The sequence below is a fragment of the Vulpes vulpes genome, chromosome 3 (genome assembly GCF_048418805.1).
Source record: "Vulpes vulpes isolate BD-2025 chromosome 3, VulVul3, whole genome shotgun sequence".
Taxonomy (NCBI): Eukaryota; Metazoa; Chordata; class Mammalia; order Carnivora; family Canidae; genus Vulpes; species Vulpes vulpes.
In genome coordinates this window covers 81,408,722-81,432,934 of record NC_132782.1, presented here as the reverse complement: position 1 = coordinate 81,432,934, position 24,213 = coordinate 81,408,722, and the positions used below count along the sequence as shown (strand labels likewise).

Sequence of the window (24,213 nt, the reverse complement as noted above, 5' to 3'; positions counted from 1 at the left end):
AACTGCTCCGTGTAGTGGTCCTACATATTAAACTTATTTCTAGATATATATTTTTTTGATGCTACTATAAATAGTATGTTAAAATCTGTTGCTGATGTACACAAATACAACTGATTATTATATTCAGAAAATTTGCTAAATTCCACAATATTCTTTTGTATATTTTTTAGGATTTTTGTGTGTACATCATGCTGTCTACAGTGACAGCTTCTTTTTTTCTTTTTCTTTTTCCTATCCTTATATTATTGGGGACTTACTATATTTGGTTAAGACCTGAAGTACAATGTTAAATAGAAGTGATAGCAAACATCCTTGTTTTTCCTGATCTCAAAGGGAGTGCTTTCCTCATTTCTTGTTATATATGCTGTTTGGTATAGGGTTAGTTTTTTGTTTTTTGAGGGTTTCTGTAAGATTTATTTCAGAGAGAGAGTGTGCTCAAGGTCAGGATGGGGGAGGGAGAGAGAGTCTCAAGCAGATGTTGCACGAGTGCAAAGCCCAGTGTGGGGCTCAGTCCCACAACCCTGAGATCACAACCTCAGCCAAAACCAGGAGTTGGCCACTGAACTGACTGAGCCATCCCAGCACCCCTGATACAGGTTTTTGTAGATAGGAAGTTCCTTTTTCAAATTTTTTGAGATTTGCTTTGTGGCCCAGCACATGTTCAGTTTGGTAAATGTTTCAGCTTCACTTGAGAAATTTTATAAAGTGCTCACTTATGATTTATATTCCTTGGAATTTGTCATGTGGCTTGATGTCTTTTGATGGTTTTGAAACACCTCAACCATTTTCTTTTCAGATGTTGTTCTGCCCTATTTTCTTTCTTTTCTTGGTGTCCAGGACACGTTAGACCTTTTCTGTTGGTCCCATGTCTGTCTGTGTTTCCCATCCTTTTGTCTCCTCACCTCCAGTACTTCCCTGGTTCAGTTTACAGATTTTTCTTTAGCTTTGTGCTATTTTAGCTGATCCATCACATTCTTTTTTTTTTTTTTTTTTTTAATTTTTTTTTATTATTTATTTATGATAGTCATACAGAGAGGGAGAGAGGCAGAGACACAGGCAGAGGGAGAAGCAGGCTCCATGCACCGGGAGCCCGACGTGGGATTCGATCCCGGGTCTCCAGGATCGTGCCCTGGGCCAAAGGCAGGCGCCAAACCGCTGCGCCACCCAGGGATCCCTGATCCATCACATTCTTAAAGCATTATTGTTATCTTTCTTAGGCTTATCTGCCAGAATTTTCCATGTTGTCATTTAAATTATTATAATAATATTCCAAAGTCTTGTTCAGTAACTCCGGTATTTGAATCTTCTGTGGTCTATTTCTGATGTCTGCTTTTTTCCTCTGGGGGATTGGGTAAATACTACTTTCTTGGGATCCCTGGGTGGCGCAGCGGTTTGGCGCCTGCCTTTGGCCCAGGGCGCGATCCTGGAGACCCGGGATCGAATCCCACATCAGGCTCCCGGTGCATGGAGCCTGCTTCTCCCTCTGCCTGTGTCTCTGCCTCTCTCTTTCTCTCTGTATGACTATCATAAATAAAAAAAAAAAAAAAAAAACTTAATACTACTTTCTTATATACTTGATTTTTGTTGTTGCTTTTTTATGTCAGACATTGGGGAAAAAAATGTAATGGTGACTTGAAGCTCTGAATGATGGTATCTTTCTCCAGAGACGTTTTGCTTTTTTATTTTACCTCAGGCAGTAGCTAGGATAGGGGCAGATTACTTCTGTCTGGGTGGACTTGACATGATTCTGAGTTGGTTGCCGGTTCTTATGAGGGCTAGTTTATTTCTGATTTCCCCTGTATCCCCACTTGTAGTCTTGGGAATCCAAAAGAAAAGCTTTAGGTCTTGTTAGGGCCCCTATACTTTGGAAAGCCCTGAATTCATTTTTGTCTTTCCAACGATGTGAGACTGCCAAAAGCTTTTCTCAGGCTCTCAACTGCAGCTTTTAATTTTGGAATTGGCAGTCACCATGAGAGAAAAAGGAGACCTAAAGGTGAGAGCTCACCTCTTGGCTCCTCTTCTCATCTCTGTGATGTCTCACCACCCTAGTTAGCTCTTCCTTACTGCCATGCCTTCACACAGATGGAGCTCACACCTTCTTCAGCATTTGCTGTCATCCCTAGCAGGAGTGTGGCTCTTGAACAACACAGCCACTGCCTGAAAGAGGGTCAGAGTTTATTATAAGTGCCCTCACTCATTGTGGAGCATGTGACCCCCTGCGGGAAATACACCCACTGATGCTAATTGCTATTTGGTGTTCTAAGTAGTGACCAGTGCCCTGTTAACGTGTGGTCTTTGCATGTAGAAGTTCTCAGAAGTAGGTCTTAGAAAGAGGAGTTTAATATGAAAGTTCTTTATGTTGAAACTTCTCTTTAAAAAAAATGTACTGAGGTAGTGATTATCTTCAGTAATCAGTATAGGCTACAGGCCTAATATTTGATGCAAATGACAGTAGAGATCTTTGACTTAACTGTATTTTTCCAGGGGGACGCTAGGAAATACCCAGATCTACAGCCATCCAAACTAGAAATTCTAGCTTTGAATTATTTCAAATAATATTTATAGTAAAATTATTACACGTTGGATGGGGACCAGTTATTGAAAAAAATGAGCTGTCCTCTAACCTCTTTGTGTACAGCATTGATCTCTCCATGTGTCTTAGAAGACTTATTTTCCAAAGAAGGAATATTTACCATTGCCTTCCGCACTTCAAACCCTATAGCTTGCCTCTCTGGCCTTGTCCCCAGTTGTTCCTTTCTGTGTTCTCTGTATCAGCCAGCCCAGGATATTTATTATCTTCTTGGAGCACTTGATACTTCCCTGCCGCCTTCCTTTCCTTGTTCTGTTCCTGCTGTGGGATGATGTGTCCATTCTGTCATGAGCCTGTACAGCTTGTCTTTCTTCAGGAGCTTTTTGTGAAGTCATGAAAGGCTCTCATACATCACCTCTATCCTGTACCAATTCTTCTCACCAGCTCTGCATCCTGTCTCTTCTGGGGCTCCCGTGCAGAGACCTCTGTTACCTTTTGACTGTTACAGTCAATTAGTGTACTCTCTTGTCTCTTTTCCACATTGTAAATCTCTTGGTGATGGAGTGCTCTTGCTCATCTTTGCATTCTTTGTCAAGTAGAAACCTATAGTACCTCTCTAAAGTGGAAACTGAGCAAATAAAAATTGAATTATAGTGTGGAACTAAATCGACTGCTAGATACATAGATTGACAATTTATTTTTATGACTTGTTATATCTTTTGCTACCTTTTCACTTGATATGGTCATTATATTTATGTGGAGTTCCAGGACTCCCATGCTTTTCTTGAAAATGTGTGCCTTTAATTTTATGGTTTTTGTTTTGTTTTGGGATGTTTTTATTTCCTGCCTGCATAGGTTTTATTTCTATTTTATGGAAATGTGTGGTTGAAAATTCAGATGATACAAAGCATGTACAATAGAGTTTTCTTGCTGCATAGCAATACTTTTTTTCTTTTAATTTTAATTTTTATTTATGATAGTCACACAGAGAGAGAGAGAGAGAGAGGCAGGGACATGCACCGGGAGCCCAATGTGGGATTCGATCCTGGGTCTCCAGGATCGCACCCTGGGCCAAAGGCAGGCGCTAAACCGCTGCGCCACCCAGGGTTCCCATAGCAATACTTTTATTAAAGAGAGGTTTTCTTTTTTTTTAAGATTTACTTATTTTAGAGGACACGTGCAAGTGGGATGAGGGGCAGAGGGAAAGCAAGAATCTCATGAAGACTCCCCACCGAGCACAGGGCTTGATCTCACAACCTTGAGATCCATGACCTGAGCCAAAACCAAGAGTTGGGATGCTCAACTGACTGAGGCACCAAGGTGCCTCTCATATGATGTAACTATTGCTGAATTAAGAAATCACCAGAAGCTTCTCAGTAGGAAAAGGTCTACAGTGATAGCTTAGTATTTTTGTAATTAGGCTAAAGACTTAATGCAACTGTGTACAGAGTGCTTGCTCTGTCAGTTACTTTGTTGGGAGGCTGCTTTGTGGGAGAGGAGTTTAAGAACAGAGCATCTTTGCTGTCAGGGGGGATGTTGCAAAAGTCATAAATGTCATTTATGCACATTTTTTAAAAAGTTGTAGTAAAGCTAAATTAAAGGAAAACTAAATTAGTTTACTGGCTTATTTTGGTTATAGTAGGATTGGGGGGGAGTGGTTGGGACAATTTCTTAATTTTGTCAGTTCTGTAGACAATATAGAGTAAACGCGCATCATAGCTCTAAACCGCTACTGCACGTAACATTCCACTTAAAGTACATTGACTCCTTGAACATTTATTAGTTATCTTTCCTTTACTTGTTCAGATTATTTTCCCCCTTAGTTAATACTGGCAGTTGATCCCAGGAATCCAGGATCATGCCCTGAGCCGAAGGCAGATGCTCAGCCACTGAGCCACCCAGGCACCCCTAAGATTTTATTTTTAAATAACCTGCACCCAACACAACCCCAAGATTAAGAGTCACATGTCCTATTGCCTGAGCCAACCAGGCACCCCATAAAGAGATGTTCAAGTCACTGAAAAGGAGACTTGATATGCAGTGCTGAACAGAACACAAAGTTATATTGTCCTGTAGGCTTGGTCATGTCGCTGCTGTTTGCCTTTCAGTTTTGGAAGAGAAGTGGGCCCAGCTCATCACCATTCTCTAGCCCAGCCTCATCCCGCTCCCAGACACCAGAGAGGCCAGCAAAGAAAATCAGGTAATGAGTCCTGACTCATGCTGTAGATGAATGAGAGGGCGGGAAAGAAGAACGTATACTCGGCTCTTAGGCTTCCTGCAGCTATGATTTGGAGAATCTGAAAAATTGCCATTGAGGACAACGAAATCCTGCCTGCACTGCTCCTCCTCTCTTAATGGTCTCCTGTGCTGACCCTAGAAGCTCTGCCTCCCTTTCTCATCCTGCAGCTCAAGTGACCAGGGTGTGCGTGGAGGCCACGGAGGGTAGGGGGACAGAGGAAGTTACGTCAGGGGCAGAAGAGTTCACATTCTAGACTCCCAACTGACCCTCTAGGCATCGAAAATTGACTAGAACACTGCTTTTAGGGGTCAGAAGTGTGACTGCAGCTCTCAGAGACTTGGTGGATTGTAAGTAAGGTTTTGAAGGTTATTGTTTTTGTTCCTGCTATGAGACAAAAGTTTCCCATGGCATCTGTGAACAGACTTCCTTTGTTTTGTAGGAATTTTCTTTTGATTTCTTAAATATTTTATTCTGGCATACTGTAATCTTAAATCTTGATTGTTCTAGACTTTGGCCACTTGGTAGTTAGGAGGGCATAGGAAGTCACCTGTACTCTGTCAGGAGGTGTTTTTAAGCGCACTTGTGCCTATTCTGCCTGCAGAGAAGATGAGCTTTCTCATCACTCCAGTTCTTCGACTCCATTGGCAGCAGACAAGGAGGCCCAGGGAGAAAAAGGTAGGTTGATAAGTGTGCAAGAATGTTTTGTGCTGGGAGTGTTTCTGGAGGGTGTGTAGACCATTGCCTCTTGGAAAACCTGCGCGGAGCATTGCTATGTGGAGGGCCAACCAGGCCCAGAAGGAAAAGGGCTTATAAGTTCAGAGATTCGTAGTCTGGCACTGGTGGATCTACAGTGCGGCCCAATGTGCCTATGGCCTGGTGATCCGCTAAGGCAGAGAAATCTGTGAGCAGTCCAGGAAACGACTATCCAGTAAGCACTTAATGTCTGCATTTGGGGCAGTTACCTCTTCATACTCTCCTATCAGAAATCTTGCAAAAACTATCCAAAACCCCAGCCATGGAAGATACAACCTTTCAGAGGTACTCCGTGAAGATTCAGTGTGGAAAGATCAGGTGGATAGACACACCTAGCCATTCCTGGAAGAGAAGAGGAAGTTGACAAGTCCGTCTTTTGTTTCTTTAGCTGCAGATACAACCATGTGGAAGGCACAGAACTCGTGGAGCTCCCCGCCCACACCTGGCAGCTCTGGGCAGCGCAAGCGGAAGATTCAGTTGCTGCCCTCCCGGCGAGGGGCCCGGCTGACCCTGGTAGGGCTCTGTCCATCCATACCTGCCCACCCACCCAGGGCAGCACTCCTAAGTTCTAGAAAAGCTAAGTACATGTTTCTTACAGCTTCTCTGACTGACAAGCCTCTCATCTTTCCCTCTGGCAGCCCCCACCTCCCCAGCTTGGCTATTCTATCACTGCTGAAGACCTGGATCTGGAAAAGAGAGCCTCGCTGCGGTGGTTTAACAAGGCCTTGGCAGATGGGACCGGTAAGGAAGACCAGTCAGCTCCATGCTCCGGAGGGGAGTTGTTTCCTTGGGTTTTATTTGGATCCTTCTCATCTGAGAAATCCGTTTGGTTCCTTGGTAGAATCAGGGGAACCGTGAGCATTGGAATTGAGGGGAGACATTTCCAGAGCCGATATTGTGTTTGGGATCCCATGGTTATGAGATCTTGTCACATGCCTTTTACACCTGAGTGCTCTGTGATGTGCCCCCGGAGAGAACTGCCAAACACGATCTTTCTCCTTAGATACTTCCTCGAATTCTGTCACTGAGAAGCCCCCTACCACTCAGCCTTCTCTGACATTCACCCCGCCTGCTGCTGGGACCACCACCTCCCCAGCCACCCTCCCAGCCCCAAACACCAACCCGCTGCTCGAGAGCTTGAAGAAGATGCAGAGTTCTGCTAGCCTGCCATCTTCCTCGGGTGAGTGGGAGAGCCTCCTGCAGAGTGTAGAAGGATGTGCCCCTAGGTTTCAGTCGAAGTAAAAGCAGTGTGCCTGCTGGTCTCTAGAAATCTGTGAGAGCATGATTGGCTCACCAGACGCAACCTGGTGTGCGCTCAAGAGCTTCAGAATTCTCTAATCGGGAAGCTATCAGGAAGGGGGCTGCTGTGCTTAAAGCTGGAGTTGGTAGTCTAGTTTTAGTCACATGGCTCGTGATTTGAAACGCACTTCGTGAGCTACTCTGAGCCTTGCTGTCATCCTCTGTAACATGTGAATAACGTTTAGTGAGGTGCCTCTGAAATGTAAGTGGGATCATGTGGTTACGAGGTTTTGTCTCATGCCTCTCAGATCACAGGCACAAGAGGACATTCTGTCCTTTTCTCTCTAGGTTTCCAAGGGTCCTTGACGGCACTGCATGTGCCACACCCCTCTCTCAGCCCTTTATCACTTAGTAACTGTCAGTCATCAGACTCTCCCAGGGCCTGGGGAAGACAGAGAGACCTCCATTTCTGGTTATATGTTTTGCACTCAACACACAGTAGGTACATACAGTAAATCTTTCTTGGGTGAGTAAGGTGCATCTCAGTGATTAACTGGACTTGAGTTTGGATGATTGGGTTTTCCTTCATCTCCACATAATTTATCCCCCAGTTTGGCCAAATCATATCCCTTTGTATCTTACGATCTTGAAGGGTAGAGCTAATGCCAGCTTGATTTTAGGGAGTAGATATGTTAAGGGTCTGTGCTATAGGTGCAGCCATGTTTGTTGACTGACACAGAAGCCCTTACACTGTGCCAGGCACATGGGGGTGCAGAATCATTGCCATCAGTATCCCCTTTCTTTGTTCTTCCCAGAATCTGCCGGAGTGGCAACCACTGTGGCCCCTTCGCCTCCAAAGACACCCAGCCTGCTGCCCTCTCTCAGCTCTTCACAGTCAGGGGCCCTTCCAGACGCCTCCTCGGACTCCAAGTCCACAGCCACTTTCTCGGGGCTGACCCCTGCTGCGTCCCTGATGCCAGCCACCGACACCACCAAGTCACCTCTGGCTCCTCAGGCTGAGACATCTGCCAAACCTGCAGCCCCGCCCACCCCCTCCCCCTCCCCCAAGCAGAGTCTTCTGCTGGGAATGCTGAGCACCCCGCCTGCTGACCCCCCTGCGTCGACACCCCCCACCGTGTCGTCCGCGTCCCCCATGTTCAAGCCCATCTTCATGGCCCCACCAAAAAGTGAGAATGAGGGCCCCTTGCCATCTAGCCCCTCGAAGGTCACCACCACGACCCCTTCCAGCTCTGCCCTCCTTGCACCCACCAGCAGCCCTCAGCCCGCTTTCAAGCCTATCTTCGGCAACATGGGGCCCCCGACATCCACGCCCTTGTCTGCTGCCTTCTTCAGCCAGACCGCTGCCCCAGCCACTGCTGCGAGTACACCTCTCTTCCCCAGCCAGGCCAGTGCCACCTCAACCGTGGCTCCTGTGAGCGCAGCCGGCACTTCTATAGACTCAGCTTCAAAGCCCACGTTCAGCTTTGGCGTGAGCACTGTGACCAGCACCACCACCTCTGCTGCCCAGCCTTTCCTCTTTGCCCCCCCCCCCACCTCCGGGGCCAGCTTTAGCCCAGCCATAGGCTCCATATTCCAGTTTGGCAAGCCACCTGTGGCACCCGTGTCGACAACAGTCACCACATTTGGCCAATCCGTCCCTGGGGCTGTGCAGACAGCCACCAGTAGCAGCAGCAGCAGCAGCAGCAGCACCTGCTTCAGTGGGTTCAGTGGCAGCCTCACCACCCCCGCCCCTGCCACCAGCAGCCAGCCAGCGCTGACCTTCACCACCACCACCACCCCAGCCTTCCACATTCCCTTTGGCTCAAGCACCAAGCCCACTCTCCCTTCATATCCAGGAGCCAATCCGCAGCCCACATTTGGGGCCACCGATGGGCAGCAGCAGGGTGCCACTAAGCCAGGCCTAGCCCCGAGCTTCGGCAGCTCTTTCACTTTTGGGAACACAGCAGCTGCGGCCCCAGCCGCAACCCCAGCGCCTGGCCCAGCCCAGCCCACCTTTGGCAGCCCTGCACAGGCTAGTTTTGGTGGTTTGAAGCCCACTGCCTCTGCCTTCGGCACCCCTGCTAACACCCAGCCAGCCTTTGGCAGCACCACATCTGTATTCTCCTTCGGGGCGGCCTCCACCTCTGGCTTTGGAGCGACAACCCAGACCACCAGCAGCGGGACCGGTAGCTCTATGTTTGGCAGCACAACACTGTCACCCTTCACGTTTGGGGGATCAGCTGGCCCAGCTAGCAGCGGGGGCTTTGGGATCAACGTGGCCACCCCTGGCACCTCTGGAGCGTTCAGCTTCGGTACAGGACAGAGTGGGGCTGCTGCCAGCACGACCCCTTTTGGAGGAGGCTTGAGTCAGAGCACGTTGGGCGCACCTAGTCAGAGCACGCCTTTTGCCTTCAATGTGGCCAGCACACCGGAGAGCAAACCTGTGTTTGGAGGTAAGATCAGGAGTAGACCTGGTCTGCTGGACCAGAGGCGGTTTTAAGTGCAGTCCCCTCTCATTCAGAGCTTCACAGTACGGCAGGGACAGGACTGATGTTTGGTAGTTAAATACACGTTCAGTTGTTAAATACAAGGGAGGAGGAAGCGTCTGGGTAAAAAGTGGTATGTCATGAGTGGATGTGGAGGAGCTCTTCAGATAGTCAAGGAGGGCAGGCCTTTCTGAGGACATTAAGCCAAGTCTACATCTGGGGCACAGGGGCGCTGGTGCAAAGGCCCAGGGTCAGGAGCAAACTCTAATTGACCATGAACAGACAAAAGCAAGGTGTGGCTCAAAAGTGAAATCCACAGTGCTGTAGAGGCAGGCAGAACAGAGTTGATGGTCAGTAAAGGCGAGGATTAAATTTGGGTTTTAAATATGAAGGGAGATCCCTGTAGAATTTCAGAAGAATGAAGTGATCTTACCTGCCATGTAGAAGGTGACAAGGAGTTCTGATCCTGATAGCTTGTGTTTTAAAATCAAATGAGAGAAGATTGTGGGGAGTGGGTTGGGGAAATGTGTTTACAGACAAGGGCTTCTCGAGGTAGGCATTTGGAGAATGGGAAAAGGAACGTAAAGAACCTGTTAGTATTGCCAGAAAGTTCTGAGCGCTGGAGAACTGGGGCTATGAATTTGAGATGAGGCTAGCCTGCACTGCTAGGTTTTCCTTCAGCAACATTCACACATGAGCACATGGAGGGCAGGTGTGACCCCCACTGTTGCAGCTCCAACAGGTGCTGTGGGGTCCCCCTGGAGGCTAGGACAGTCCCTGGCAGTGGTGAGGGGTGACTGGAGGGGTGGGAGTGGAGGCAGACAGGAAGGCGGCAGGTCAGAGCTGGGAGCCAGGAGGCCTGAGGGCTGTTGGGAGGCAGCGGCAGGACTGGACAGTGGAGCTCTGGTGGTGAGGTCAGGGGTACTCCCCATGTGGCCTTGGGAAGGGGAGAGGACCCGCAGGGGTGGGGGATGTTTGCTGAAGGGTCAGGTTTCTGGAGGGAGGGACAGATAAACAGGGAGAGGCAGCAGAACTCAGTTCATTGTCAGAGGGAAGTAACCTGGTCAAGCTGGAAAATGGGGGTCTGAGTGTCCCCCTCTTCTGTGCTTTGGTGGCCTTGGGAATCCAGCGACTCTGCTCCCTAGGTGGCCAGAAGACCCCAGTGTGGGGTTTTGGCTCAGCTGTGGAAGGAAGGAAGCCAGCACAGTGGTCCAGGGCCGAGGTGCACTGTGGAGATGCCCCCCCCCCCCCCCCCCAGCTTCAGTCCCTCGGCTTGGACACCCTGGGGCCTAGTCACTAGCTTTCTGTGGTCTCTTCATTCTAGGTACCTCCACACCCACCTTTGGTCAGAACACCCCTGCCCCTGGGGTGGGCGTGTCAGGCAGTGGTCTCTCCTTTGGGGCATCCTCAACACCCAACCAAGGCTTTGTTGGAGTTGGACCTTTTGGTAAGCAACAAGTCATGTCGTCACCAGCATGCATGCCCTGCCTCTTTCTCCAGAGAGGGAGGGGGGCTTGCAGGCTCCTGGCTCTGGGGCCCCCTGGGAAGGGTCAGGCTCATAAGCACAAGAAAGATGTGGCCTGGCTGGGAGGCTACCACAGATCAGGTATGCAGTTGAGGAGGAATGTTCCCGAGCTCTGAAGAGCCAGTTAAAAATGCCTTCCTCCTCACTCATTGTCTGGGATTCTGAGTTTTTACTAGTCTCCCCCCGCCCCCCTCCTCCAAAGCAAGGGCTGCTTTTCAGTAAGCCCAGTTTAAGTACCCAGGGTTTTGCTGGCCTAACCTTGCAGAGATTGGGGTCCCTGGGGAAGAGCCCCAGGCAGCCACTTCCCTGATGAGGCCTTGTTGAATCTTTCCAGGATCGGCGGCCCCTTCCTTTTCCATTGGTGCAGGATCCAAGACCCCAGGGGCTCGGCAGCGACTGCAGGCCCGCCGGCAGCATACCCGCAAGAAATAGCCCTTGCCTTTGTCCCTGTTCCATCCCCCCGATTCCCTGCCCAAGTCTGGACCTCAGCACCTGCTAGAAAGAGCCTCTGGACCTTCTAGTTCCATAAAGCAACCTCCCCCAGATCTCTGGCTTCTGCCAGTGGGAGGCAGCGGCAGCCCTGGCAGCCATCTGGCTCCTGGAGGAAGAAGCCTCAGGCCCTGGGGGTGGCAGTGGGGGGTGGGGGGCGGTGGCCTGCTACCTGTACTTGAACAGCTCCGGTGAAGCTGGAGAGAACTAAAGAACATCTGTACATATCGTCCACCTCCTTCCCTGACTCTTGTCTGGCGTTATGAGCGTAGTCAGGCAGTCTCCCCTCCTGCCTACGCCCCTCCTGAAGCCAGCTTGGCAGGGGCCGGGGGTGGGAGGCGTCTCTGGCACAGCCCAGGCCCTGGCTGCCAGAAGTTGGGGAGCTGGGTCGGCCCCGCATCTTTACCTTGCTTGGCTTGCCTATAAAAGTGTTTCTCCTTGGGTCCCATTAGGGGACCAGCTTCCCCGTTTCTTGCTGCTTTGTCCCTCACTGGTTCCTTGCAGGATCTACCCCTTTTTAAATGACCTTGAATCTAGCTTTGCCTTGGAGACCCCAGTGGGTGCTGCTCCTGCCGTTCCACTTCCTCCTGCCAAGTCCAAGTCAATGTTTTTTCCCCATCCCTCTGCCAGTTTGGCCCCTAAAAGCTTGGTGGCACAAGACTGTTAGCCTGGCAGCTGCAGGGGAGATACCTCGCTCGGGCGGGGGGGGGGGGGGGGGGGAGCTCTAGGAGCAGACAGGACACCCCCTACCCCCCTGCTGTTGAGCTGCCTCCTCGCCCACCTTCCCTGCTGGCCTCCGCGGGACGCATCCGCCTCTCCTCCCCAGGGTTGTATGTTTAAAGCTTTGTCCTGTGTTCCTGTCTGATGCTCATGTCTATTGCTCTTTGAATCGAGTTTGGAGGAAGAATTGAATTGTATGAGTGGCGGCATGTTGGTAGTGCCGGACTTAACTGTTTCAAGTTTCTGGGGCCTCGCTAATTGAATGTGGAAAGTAGCACCACTTTATGGCTACACGTGCTGACTCCTGGATTTTCAAATGGTGTTTTGACTTTAAGGGCTGGCAGCCCAAGAGGATGGGGCCAAGGGGAAGCAAAGATCTCTTCCCTCCACTGTTTCCCTCCCACCCACCTGACCTGACCCCAGCGTGGGCTAGATCCACCCCAGGACCTGTTAGAAAACCAAAATTAAGGAACCACACTTCAGAATTCTTCAGGTTCCCCCAACACCCAACAGAGCCTCCCCTCTTCTCCTTTGTTCCCTGATCACAAACCCTGGGCCCAAGAGCCTTGCTGCCATGCCCATCCTCTTTGGGAGAAGTATGAATGCGTGTGTCTAAATTAAAAGAAAAAAATATTTAAACATTTTTTAACAAAATAAAAATTTATTTTTGTATTTAAGCTAAATTGCCTTTTAAATTCCTTCAAGCTTGGTTCACTGAGGTGGTTAAGTATAAATGCTATTGACTAGGAATTAGCTGTATAGTTAAGTTATGCCTGTGTGAAGAGGAGGCTCAGATGCTGTCCTAGGCAGCTTTCCTGAGGGGCCAGAGCTCCCTCGGGACACACAATAGAAAATGTAATTCTTATTTTATAAATAATGTGATGTAGATGTAACTAGTTTCCCCTCACCCCCATGACTGAGGTTGAGTGCTGTGGCAGGGGACTGTCCCTCCTCACCCCTGGGGAAGAGGGGGCGGCCTGAACCTCCAGTCCTGTGTACCTGTTGGGGGTGGGGGCAGTAGGCCCCGGGCCTACAAACCAAGTTTCCACAGATACCTGACAGAAGGTAGGTCCTCTTGGTTTGAGTGCTTGGAGCTAGTTTACCTCAGTTCTGCAGGCAGGACCGTGGGTCCGGGAGCCCCAGGGAGAGGGTGTCCCTGCGCAGCCTGAGTGAGGGTGTGGGGTGGGTGTGTGGGTGTGGGTGTGTACGCGTACGTGCACTGGACGGGAACAGGAGACTGGGACTTTCCATGACAAAGACTTAATTCCTGTGAGTCTAGTTGGAATTTTTAGTAATTCCTGTGAGTCTAGTTGGAATTTTTAGTATGAATGTGAGATTTTTCTCCTTGCTTATGTCATTAAGAATAAAAAAAAAAAAAACAACTGTGATCTACCGTAGACCATGTCCTGCCTTTTATTTTTGTGGGCAGAATTCTCTCACCAGCAAGAACAGGGGCCCAGAGGACAAGGAAATCCACACTCTCCGGCTGGAGAACTAGGGTTACCGCTTTCCTTCCTAAGGCAATAAAAACAATAGAACCTTTCAAAAAACTGCTGGCTGAGCTGTGGGGAGGACCAGGGTCTTCCTTCCTTCCCACCCAAGGCAGCAGAGCTCAGGAGACCTGCTCTGTGAGGGGCAGTGTGCGAGGGGCCACAGTCCGGCGTGGTCTCCTTTTTTTCCGTGGGGCTGCGCTGAGAGTGAGTTCTGGTGCCGATGCTTCACCCTGGGGGACTGAGCTAAGAAGGAAAGTACCTAAGTCAGATGCATCCTGGTCCTCTGGCACCTTCCATGCAGCCCCACCCCCCACCCCCCCACTCACCTTGGAACCTCTACCCGTTCCAGTACCGCAACAAAAAAGCCACCAGTGAGCGTGGTCTCAGGGGAGGCCCGGAGGCAGTGTTCAGCCCCTGGGAAACTGCTGAGGCCTCGGTGGGGCCAGGAGGGTAGGACGGGAGCCAGCCTATGGAGAACAGAGGAGTTCTGGGTAAAAGCCTGCAGGCCCCTTCCCCAGGACCCGGTGGATCCCTGCTACCTGAAGGTCCCTGGGTTCTGCTGCAGGGCATCCTGCACCACATCTTCATTCTCCTCTTGGCAGAGGGAACATGTGGAGTACACCAGACGCTGCAGGGAGGGGAAGGTGAGCGCGTGGCGCAGTGCTCGCTGCTGGAACCCGGCTAGGGCCTGCAGGCGTGCCTTGCTAGGAGTGCCTGCCCCGGGCTCCTCCAGCTGTCTGGTTGGCATTCCTAAGGACAAAGTGTCACCTGTAGACTGCCTCGTTCTGCATCGAGATCCCTGCTTCACAAGTGAGAACATATGCTTGGGGTCACCAGGTGAGGAGTCAGCACTAATGCCAACCCCAGAGCTGCAGGTCCTTCAACTATACTTTGTCCCCATCTCACCTGAGCCACTACAAGAAGGATCCAGTAAGATATACTGGACTTGACGGTAACGCTGGTCAGAGGGTGAGACTGCCAGGAAGTCTTCCTGAGCCAGCTCACAGCATGAGACTCCAGCCCGGGCCAGCAGGGTAGCCATGGACGCCAGTCGCCCAGCATCCAGGTCAAAGGCAAAGATCCTCCTGAGGAAAAGGGGAAAGCTGGAACAAATCCTGGGGCACCTAAGGGCCGAAAGATCTGACCGAGAATACGTCCACTCGGGACCCAGAAAAGAAGGGACAATGTCTAGAGACCTGACCTGGGGATTCTGCGCCCAGGGCTGATGGATTCCTATCTCCCACCTGCTACCCACTGGGAAGCTGAGCTGAGGGCACCACCACCAACTGCTCTAGGTCCAGATGGAATTCCTTAAAGGAACATCCTTTTCAGCCTCAGGCCCCACTGGAACAGAGTTCCTGATTTCCAAGTATAGGATCCCCCACCCCCTCCTGAGTGGCCACGGCACTCACCCTTGGTTCTTGAGAAAAGCAGCCAAGTGACTGGTCTTGTTGCCAGGGGCAGCACAGGCATCGATGACGTGGGAGCCTGGGGGTGGGGCCAGCAGCATGGCTGGGAGACAGCTGGCCTGGTGGCAGAGCACAGGGCTGGAGCAGTGACTGGGGCGGGGCAGTGGGCGCCAACCCCCACTCTCTCCCCTTCCCGTCCACCTGCCCTACCTTGTCTTGTAGAATGAGGTGACCGGCCTGGTACAGTGGGTGGTCATGAAGATCTGTCTGGGCCGGAAACACCAGCAACTCTGGCAATAAGGGGTCCAGAAGAAAGCACTTCCCTTTGAGAGCCCGTAGGTCCTCGAGGCTGCCAGAGAAGGAGAAGCACTGAACACTGAGTTCCTCCAGGCTGAGCACCAGGCTGGACCTTTTACAGGGGCTCCTCCCCTGACAGGCTAGGGTACAAGCCACACTCCTGAACTCGGGGAAGGAGCATGGGGCACTGCACCTGGCCCATGGCGAGCGGGTCCCCAAGCCAGCCAGGGGCAGAGCCAGAAGCCACAGCCACTCCCGTATCACTCTGGCCTCCAGGCAACACGCCACAAGAGATGGGGAGAGGGAGGGGGCAGAGGGGACTCCCCAGAGCTGTCAGAGACCAAGGAAGTGGCGGAGCCAGGGAAACACTGGCAGTGGGCCTGGGACAGAAGCAGGGGCCAGGACACAAGGACCAGCCAAAGAAGGGTTTGCAAGATTTTCAGCATGGTGGATCACTCTACAGTCAACTGTGGTTGAAGTCTGGAAATGGGGAGACCGGCTCAGAAGGTTCATCTGCCAACAATGACAGAAAATAGCAGGCAGGGTCCGGGAGGACAGAAAGATAGCGGACATGCTTGAGAAGGCACTATGGGCAGGGTGGACATGCCGCGAAGGACTCAGCTGCTGGCCTGGCCACACGGCTGCGGGATGGCAATGCCATCCCTTAGCTGAAGACGGGGGATGCTGGAGGTGCAAAGTGCAGGGATGCCACCGCTTCTGCCAACCAATCCATACGTGGCGCCACATACACAAAATCAAAGATCCTGATCGTCCCATCTGACGAGATTCAACCCCCAACCATGATAAAAGCTCAACAAAGCAGGTGTGGAGGGTATACACCCCAACATAATGCAGGCCATATGCGAAAAGCCCACAGCTAACATCCTCAGGGCTGAAAGCTAGAAGCTCTTCCTCTAGGGTCAAGAACAAGACAAGGACACCCCTCTTGTCCCTTTTACTCAACATCAACAGAGCCTAATCAGCAAATCACACAAGAAAAAGAAATGAGGCATCCAAACCGGAAAGAAGTGAAACCATTTGCAGATGACATATGTAAAAAACCCTAAAAATTCCAACCAGAAAACCATTAGAACTTTTAAACAGATTTAGTAAAGTGGCAGCATACAAAATCCATATACGAGCATTTGTTGTTTCCATACACTGATGAACTCTGTACCGGGTGAGGTCACAGAGAAGATGCAGCCACTGCTGGGAGCGTAACCTGGGCGATCAGGCCCCGCAGCCGTATGGCAGGGGCATCCTGCTTGGCCCCCCGCTCCCAGAGGCTGCCCAAGGAGGCTGCCCCAGGACATAGCCTCGGCAAACTGATACAGTGTAGAGACCAGCTGGAGCACATGACCCTGAATCCATGAAGGCCTCTCTAGAAACTCCAAGATTCTGACAGGTGGACGTGGAGACGTCTCGCTGCACCCAAGACAAGCCTCACAGGTAAGTCCCATTGCTTAGGAAACCTGCTGCCTACCCATGTGGGGTGGCCTGCCTTTCTTGGTTGCTCCCTTCACTCCACGTACGGGGACCAATTTCAGATCACACCCAGGAAGCTCCTGAGTTTGCAAACCAACGGGTGGCCAGCCTGGAGACCCAGGAAAAGGGCTTAGGAAAGAGGCATCTACCGGAATGGTCTCCAGTTAGCCAGCAACAGTGACCTTTCCATGTGGGGAGGGGTGGCCCATATGTCAGATGCTTATCGACTGCTGTGTGGGTATGGGGACACCCCGAAAGCATGGGTTGCTTTAATGCACTTGTTTGAGAAACTGCACAGATCACACGGTGGCAAAGCGAACTGCTGGAGAAGTAAGGAGGGAGAAAGAGAAGGGCTGCCTTTGTGACAGGCAGCCACGCGGATGCACCCCAGGGCAGTGGACCCCAATACAAGGAGAAGCAAAAGCAGCAAGAACAACCCTGGCCAGTAGGGTGGCCCCTAGTGAGGGAGTCCCCTCCCTCTGGGCTTACTGGCAGAGCTGCTGAGTTCCAGCAGGCCAGGGAACACACTGGGGTGCAGCTGCAGCAGCAGCGGGCCACAGGGCAATGGCTTCTCCCTGACTGCACAGGAGGCAGAGAAAATGAGCCACCTGGCCACACAGCCTGCCCTCCGGCTGGGGCTGCGTGACACTTACATGGAGTTCAAGATACTTATGTCCTTAAATACTGGATTATTCTAGCCCACAGGGAGACTTGGCCCAATAAGGGGGACCTTCCTAGCCATGTGGGACCCTGGGAATCTTAGAGGAGGTACAATGGATTCTTAGGGAGTTGGGAGTGAGAAGAGCCCTCTGCACTCCAGTCTCTGAAGACCATGACAGGGCCACATCAGGGCAGGAAGGAAAGCCAGCATTCTCCATCCTGCCCCCAGCTCCAGGTACAGGGTGCTCACATCAACGCTGAGTCCGCTCGTACAAGATATTTAGGGTGCTAAGGGAAAGACCCGGGACCAAGAGGGGAAATCAAAAAGCCAAAACGCTATCCCAATAGACTGTAGAGGGTCTGGAGAAAGTAACCTGGAAGCACACAAGATTTGACCTCATTGCTATAAGGCCCCCACCAGAACAGAGGTCAACCTGCGGAAAACCTTAAGACTCAATGATTCCAGTCAAGGATGTCCCTTGACTCTCCCCTGCCTGAGAGTGTGGGGTCTCTATCCACTTCCAGGGAACACACTGGGCCTTGGTATCCCACCAGGTCAAACAGCTGGGTGAATTCTAGCCAGAGTTAAACCAGTGCAGAGGGGAAATGCCAACTGGGAACCTGGGAGCCTGCCACCCCCACAGACGGAGTGTCAAATGATACAAACCACACAGGGTCGAAGGAGAAACCATCTAAGAGCAGCTTGGAGTGCCCTGCCCCCAGCCCTTCCAACACCCAATACAGCTGACAGAAGAGACAGCAGGCTCCCGGCAGGTAACAGCAGGACACCCTAAATTAATCCAGGTAGCCCCCACCCTTGTGCATGTGGCTGTGCCCAACACTGCCACCATCCTAGACACTTTGGCCATGGTACTAGGAGGGAACCACGCTGTGCTAGTCTCAGCAAATGTCTTTTTCAGTAGAGAGACAAGCTCAATCTGCCTTCACATGAGGAGCAACGATGGACCTTTCAAGTGTTCCTCTGAGGTTCCCTGCACAACCCCACTGTGTGTCACAGAATGGCGGCCGGAGGCCTGTCCCCCGTGTCCTTCTCACACAGGAGAATGGGCCCATTGCATTCACACTATAACGTGGACGTGTGAAGATGTGTCTCTGTGGCAGGCCATCCTGCAGGCCCTGCTGAAGCATCTGTGGAAGGCTGGGTGGTGAACCCACAGAACTCAAGGCCCAGGCACTGCCATAATGTTTGGGAAGTCAATTCATCGGCTAAGATACACCTCGTCCCAGACACTGTGATGGATAAGCTGCACGTGTGTCCAGCTCCTGAGAATGTGAAAGACGTGTGCAAGCCTTGGTAGGAGTTTTGGGGTCTGGAGGACTCATACTCCCCACCTGGCACACAGCACCTCTGCCTCTTAAACCAGCTGATAAAGAAAGGGCATGTGCTGGAGTGGGGACCAGGGAGCAAGACGCCTTTGAGAAGGCAAAATGCTAGGGAACATTGAAACATGAAAGCTCTGGCCGTCTCCTAAGTTGGGCAGCAACTGGAATTCAAGGTCTCTGTGACTCTGGAAGGTGTGGGTTGCACATTGTGGCAGAGATGACAGAAGGGGAGAGTGCCCCCAAGACACTCAGTTCCAGGAAACAGAAACCAGATACCCCACCCCACCACGCCCCCCACTAAGGGGCAAAAATTTCTAGTAGTATGCACCACACTCCTCCAGGCAAAGCCTCTCAGGGAGAAACATGGTGCGGCAGCCATGGCTGAACTGAGAGCATTCTGGCCATTGATGGCTCATGAGCCCTGGCCCTTAACCCTCCTCCACACTGTGGGCTGCTGTGAGGGGATCAACCCTGCAGCTTGGACAGTGGGAAGCTGAAGGGTGGGCCACAAATAAGCCCCTGTGGGGTCAGGATACATGAAAAGAGTGCAGGTTCACCTGCAAGAGGCCAAGGCAGTCCTCACTGTGTTCCACATCCCAGCTCCTAAGGCACTGATTCCTCCTGGCTGCTGAGAAGCTGATGCCCTGGCTCAGGCACGAGCCCCAGCACCTCACCTTTAGGCAGACAGCTAACTAGGTGTATAGGAAGCATGCCCACCGTGGCACCCGGGTGGGAGAGCACACTGCCAAGGAAGCCAGACCGCCCTTGAAATACAGCGATTTGGTGAATTCTGTAACATGCCCTGTGTATTCTAAATCACGCCCAAGGCAACTACCAAAGGTAGAAAATTAAAGCACATCAGAAGCCCTTACTAAACTCATTTGGCACAGCGTGAGTGGCAGTTGACAAAGCCTGCCTTACCAACCACTGAAATGTCTCTAATGACAAAAGCTGTCCTCAGAAACAGGATGGCCTTGGACATGATTACTGTCTCACAAGGAAGCCCTGGTGCCTTTGTCCAAACGCAGTGTTGTCTGTTTGTACCTCATGAGTCTGCTCACGTACATCTTTATTAAATCACATAAGGACACAAGTGAATGCCCTGAGTGATCTCACCTCCAGGCTAGGTGATATTAATGCAATGGTTTGGATCCTGGGGTTCTTAGAGAAAGAAGTTACCACTGGTTTAAGGAATTATGGTCTTTTTTTTTTTTTTTTTTTAAGATTTTATTTGAGAGAGGGAGGGAGAGAACAAAAGCAGCAGAGGGGGAGGGGCAGAGGAAGACTGCTGAGCAGGGAGCTGGACTTGGCACTTGATCCCAGGATCCTGGGACCATGACCTGAGCCAAAGGGAGATGCTCAGCTGACTGAGTCACCCAGGCACCCCAGAGAATTACTGTCTTAATCTGTTTTCTCTTGCATGTGTCTCAACTGCTACTGTGGCATCTGCCTCCAGTGCCACCAGACAGGTCCCAAAGGAGCCACCTCCAAGCTAGTGAAACCCCTGCTGACTGCTTGAGACACAAGCAGAAAACAGGGTCATGTGGAATTTAAAGAGCAGGGTTAGAGTGCTGGGGGACGTCATTGGGAGGATGAGACCAGCTGTTGATGCATGAGCTGCACCCGGCACATAAAGGTTCTGAACAGCCAGAGCAATCTTGAGAAAGAACAAAGCTAGAGGTATCACAATTGCTAATTTCAAGCAAGATTACAAAGCTACAGAAATCAAAACAGTATTGGTACTGGCATAAAAACAGACACACAGATCAATGAAACAGAACAGAGAGCCCAGAAATAAACCCACACTTATATCATCAATTAATTTATGACAAAGGAGCCAAGAATATACAACGGAAAAAACGGCCTCTTCGATAATGGTGTTGGGAAGATTGAAGCCACGCACAGAAGAATGAAAATGGAGCCCCCTCTCACATCACACACTAAAATTAACTCCAAATGGATTAAAGACCTAAATAAGACCTCTGAAATCAGAAACCTCCTGGAAGAAAACATGGGCAGTGAGCTCCCTGACATCAGTCTTAGCAATGATTTTTTGGATTCGACTCCAAACAAAAAGCAAAAGCGAAAGTAAACAGGAGAATGTATCAAACTAAAAAGCTTCTGAACACAAGAGACCATCAACAAAATGAAAAGGCAACCTACAGAATAGATGCAAATATTTACATATCACGTATCTGGATTAGGAGTTAACATCTAAAATATATAATGACTCCTATAACTCAATGGCCAAAAAAAAAGTGATTGAAAACACTTGCAAAGGGTCTAAACAGACAGTTTTCCAAAGACAGAGAGATGACCAACAGCTACACAAAAAGGTGCTAAACACCATTAGTCATCAGAGAAATGCAAATCAACACCTCAATGAGATCTCACCGCACATCCGTTTGAATGGCTATTACCAAAAAGACAAGAAATAACAAGTGTTGTCGAGGATGTGGGAAAAAGGGAACCCTCTTACACTGCTGGTGGGAACATAAATTGGCACAGCCACTGTAGAAAATAGTATAGAGGTTCATCAAAAATTAAAAATAGAACTACCATATGATCCAGCAGTTCCATTTCTAGGTATTTATGCAAGGAAGAGGAAAACACTAATTCAAAAAGATATCTGCACTCTGTTTACCGCAGATTTATAATCGCCAAGACATGAAACCTAAATGTCAACCGTTAGATGGAGAATACGTAACTACATATACACGTATGTGTGTATGTACATGCATCTATACACCCACAGGAATATTATTCAGCCAAAAGAAGAAAATACTGCCATTTGCGATCACATGGATGGACCTTGAGAGTAGTATGCTAAGTGAAATAAATCAGGGAAAGAAAATACTGTATGTTCTCATTCATACGTGGAAACTCTTTAAAAACAAAAAACAATTCATAAATACAGAGAACAGATCTGTGATTACAGGGGGGGAGGGGGTTGCAAAAAGGCGTAAAGGTGGTCAAAAGGTATAAATTTCCAGTTATAAAATACATAAGTCCCAGGAATCTAATGTACTGCATGGTAAGTATAATAAATACTGTACTGCATATCTGAAAGACACTAAGGAATCTTAAAAGTTCTCATCACAAGGAAAGGCACCTGGGGGCAGCCCTGGTGGCTCAGCGGTTTAGCACCGCCTTAGGCCTGGGGTGTGATCCTGGAGTCCCAGGATCAAGTCCCACATTGGACTCCCTGCATGGAGCCTGTTTCTCCCTCTGCCTGTGTCTCTGCCTTTCTCTCTGTCATGAATAAATAAAATCTTTAAAAAAAAAAAAAAAAAAAAAAGGAAAGGCACCTGGGTGGCTCAGTCAGTTAGGCATCCAACTCTTGACAGAGGCTCAGATCTTAATCTCAGTGAGATAGAGCCCTGAGCAAGGCTCCAAGCTGGGTATGAAGCCTGCACGAGGTATTCTCTCTCTCTCCTTCTTCCTCTGGCCCTCCCACCCCTAAAAAAAAGTTTTCATTGTGATGAAAAAAAACTTTCTGTAACTATAAGTGGTGACAAATATTAACTAGACTTATTGTGGCTATTATTTTGGAATATACACACATATCATTACACTGTCTACCTGAAACTAACACTACATGTCAATTTTACCTCAATGATACAAAAAAATGCTGCAAAGTAATCCAGTAATGCATGTTTAAGCACACTGTTTTGGAAGGATTTCTCTTAAATCTTGAATTTTGGGTAAACATGGTTTAACAATTAAAAAAGAAGGTGGTGCAGAAATCAGATGAATTTAGTCTGACACACACTGTAGCTTTGGTGTCTGTGGAACACTGAGATGAACCTGAGGGTGGGAAGAAATCTAAACTGGGAGACACCAATCAGACAGAAACAGGAGTCAGAGCAAGAGAAACGGAGGAATACATTAGAAGAACATAGGATGGAACTCCCAGGTGAATCAGTGCTAAGGGATGGAGGAAGCCAGGCTTTGGAGGAGGGAGAAACTGCTGGGAAAATATGAGAAAACCAGAGTGCAGTCACAACCACTCCTCTTTCTTCCCCCATCCCTGTTCCCCAGTGGCCCAGGCAGCCCGCAGCCCACGCCCCACCGCCCCCCCACCCCCCAGAGAAGGGCAGTCAGGCAGGGTTCTCAGCTCACCTAGAAGCCCGACCCTGGTAAGAGAAACCTTGCCTCTTGAAATAATCAATTGCATCGTCAGAGCTGGTCTTGAGAGTGTTCACACGCACAAAGCGAGGCACCTGGGAGGCTAGGAAGCAATCAGCAGTGAGTGGACAGGAGCAAGGCCCTCTCCTCTGAGGGCCTGAGAGCCGGCGCCCTCATCACAACTCCTTACAGCTCACCTGCGCCAGGCCTGGATCCCACCTGCAACAGGTCCTCGTTGCGGCTCACACGTCGCTGAACCTTGAGCCGGGCCAACTCCGCCTTCAGCCTTGCCTGGTGCCGGTCCAGCAAAGGTTTCCATCGGCCCCCGCCCCCTCTAAAGCCTCTTCCCAGCAACAACTCATACACTAGGACCTGGGGACGGGGAAAGAAAGAGAAAAAACACGAAGCATTAATGTCCTGGAATTCCACAGTGTTGGATGAAACTGGAAGCGCCATCCAGGCAGTGTGACACGTAAAAGTGAGGTGTTCTGCCCAAGACCACACAAGCGATTAAAGACACAGCGGGGACCTGACCCCTGTGCCCTACTTTCCTGTCCCGCTCCGCTCCCCAGGGCTGCTCACCAGCGGAGCGCTGGGTCCCAACCCTCCTCCTTGCCCACATCACCCTTCCGTTTGAGTCAGAGTCCCCGCCGTGGCTACTTAGCACTTTTTTTTCCTAAGATTTTATTTATTTATTCATGAGAGGAAAAGAGAGAGAGGCAGAGACACAGGCAGAGGGAGAAGCAGGCTCCACGCAGGGAGCCCCACGTGGGTCTCAATCCCGGGTCTCCAAGATCACACTCCGGGCTGAAGGCGGCGCTAGGCTGCTGGGCCACCCAGGCTGCCCTACTTAACACTTCTGTTCTTCATCTTCCACACTTAGGCTCAAAGTTACAGCATTTCCACCCCCCCTCAAACAGTGAGCCGGTTACAGCCCGCTCAACCTCCTTTCACGCGGGCGACGTGCTGACGTCAGGCGCCAAGACCAGGTCCGGAGGGACTCGCAGCCCGGCCTCGCCCCCCGCCCAGCCCCGCTACCTTGGCCAGGTGCGGCCGCAGCTTCTTCTCGGCGCGGAGGAGGCCGGCGCTGGCAATCACGGCGTCCAGCACGGCGGAGTAGCGCTGCGTCTCGCACACCAGCGCGTACAGCTGCTTCACGTTCTGCGCGCGGCGGAGAGAACTTCGGCTGAGGCGGGGGCCCGACCCGGCTGGCCCCCCGCCCGGCTCGAACCCCGAACCCCGCTACCTGGAAGCTGCTGGCGTACACCAGCCCCTTGATGGAGCCCCGTCGGCTCTCCACGTTTGCCAGCACAGACGCCGCCGTCGCGTACAGCGCCATGCTTCCATCCCACGCGCCTTTACGGCTCTGTCGCGAAGCACGCCTGCCTCGGCATCGCCCCGCGCGCCCGCACTTCC

General features: G+C 50.7%; 2 protein-coding genes across 3 annotated transcripts in view; one reads left to right on the top strand and one right to left on the bottom strand.

Annotated features, from left to right (window-relative positions):
* POM121C (POM121 transmembrane nucleoporin C) overlaps positions 1 to 13,378 on the top strand; it is a 26,626-nt gene extending 13,248 nt beyond the window's left edge. Inside the window, exons 6-13 of the mRNA XM_072752890.1 lie at positions 4,639 to 4,730; positions 5,371 to 5,444; positions 5,911 to 6,035; positions 6,161 to 6,263; positions 6,526 to 6,702; positions 7,577 to 9,214; positions 10,572 to 10,694; positions 11,107 to 13,378. Of these exons, the coding sequence (XP_072608991.1) occupies positions 4,639 to 4,730; positions 5,371 to 5,444; positions 5,911 to 6,035; positions 6,161 to 6,263; positions 6,526 to 6,702; positions 7,577 to 9,214; positions 10,572 to 10,694; positions 11,107 to 11,204 (2,430 nt within the window). The 3' untranslated portion in view covers positions 11,205 to 13,378. The remainder of the gene's footprint in view (positions 1 to 4,638; positions 4,731 to 5,370; positions 5,445 to 5,910; positions 6,036 to 6,160; positions 6,264 to 6,525; positions 6,703 to 7,576; positions 9,215 to 10,571; positions 10,695 to 11,106) is intronic.
* NSUN5 (NOP2/Sun RNA methyltransferase 5) lies at positions 13,372 to 24,213 on the bottom strand. Of its 2 annotated transcripts, none has more exons than XM_026019681.2 (11): positions 24,044 to 24,213; positions 23,836 to 23,958; positions 22,995 to 23,169; positions 22,792 to 22,900; positions 15,094 to 15,232; positions 14,887 to 15,002; positions 14,381 to 14,559; positions 14,014 to 14,224; positions 13,801 to 13,941; positions 13,603 to 13,717; positions 13,372 to 13,520 (listed from the first exon to the last, which is right to left on the bottom strand). In XM_026019681.2, the coding sequence occupies exons 1-11, from the start codon at positions 24,134 to 24,136 to the stop codon at positions 13,497 to 13,499; spliced, it is 1,425 nt and encodes a 474-aa protein (XP_025875466.1). In that variant the 5' UTR covers positions 24,137 to 24,213; the 3' UTR covers positions 13,372 to 13,496. The 2 variants fall into 2 exon arrangements, with proteins under 2 accessions (XP_025875466.1, XP_025875467.1); XM_026019682.2 differs by having other exon boundaries at positions 13,372 to 13,496.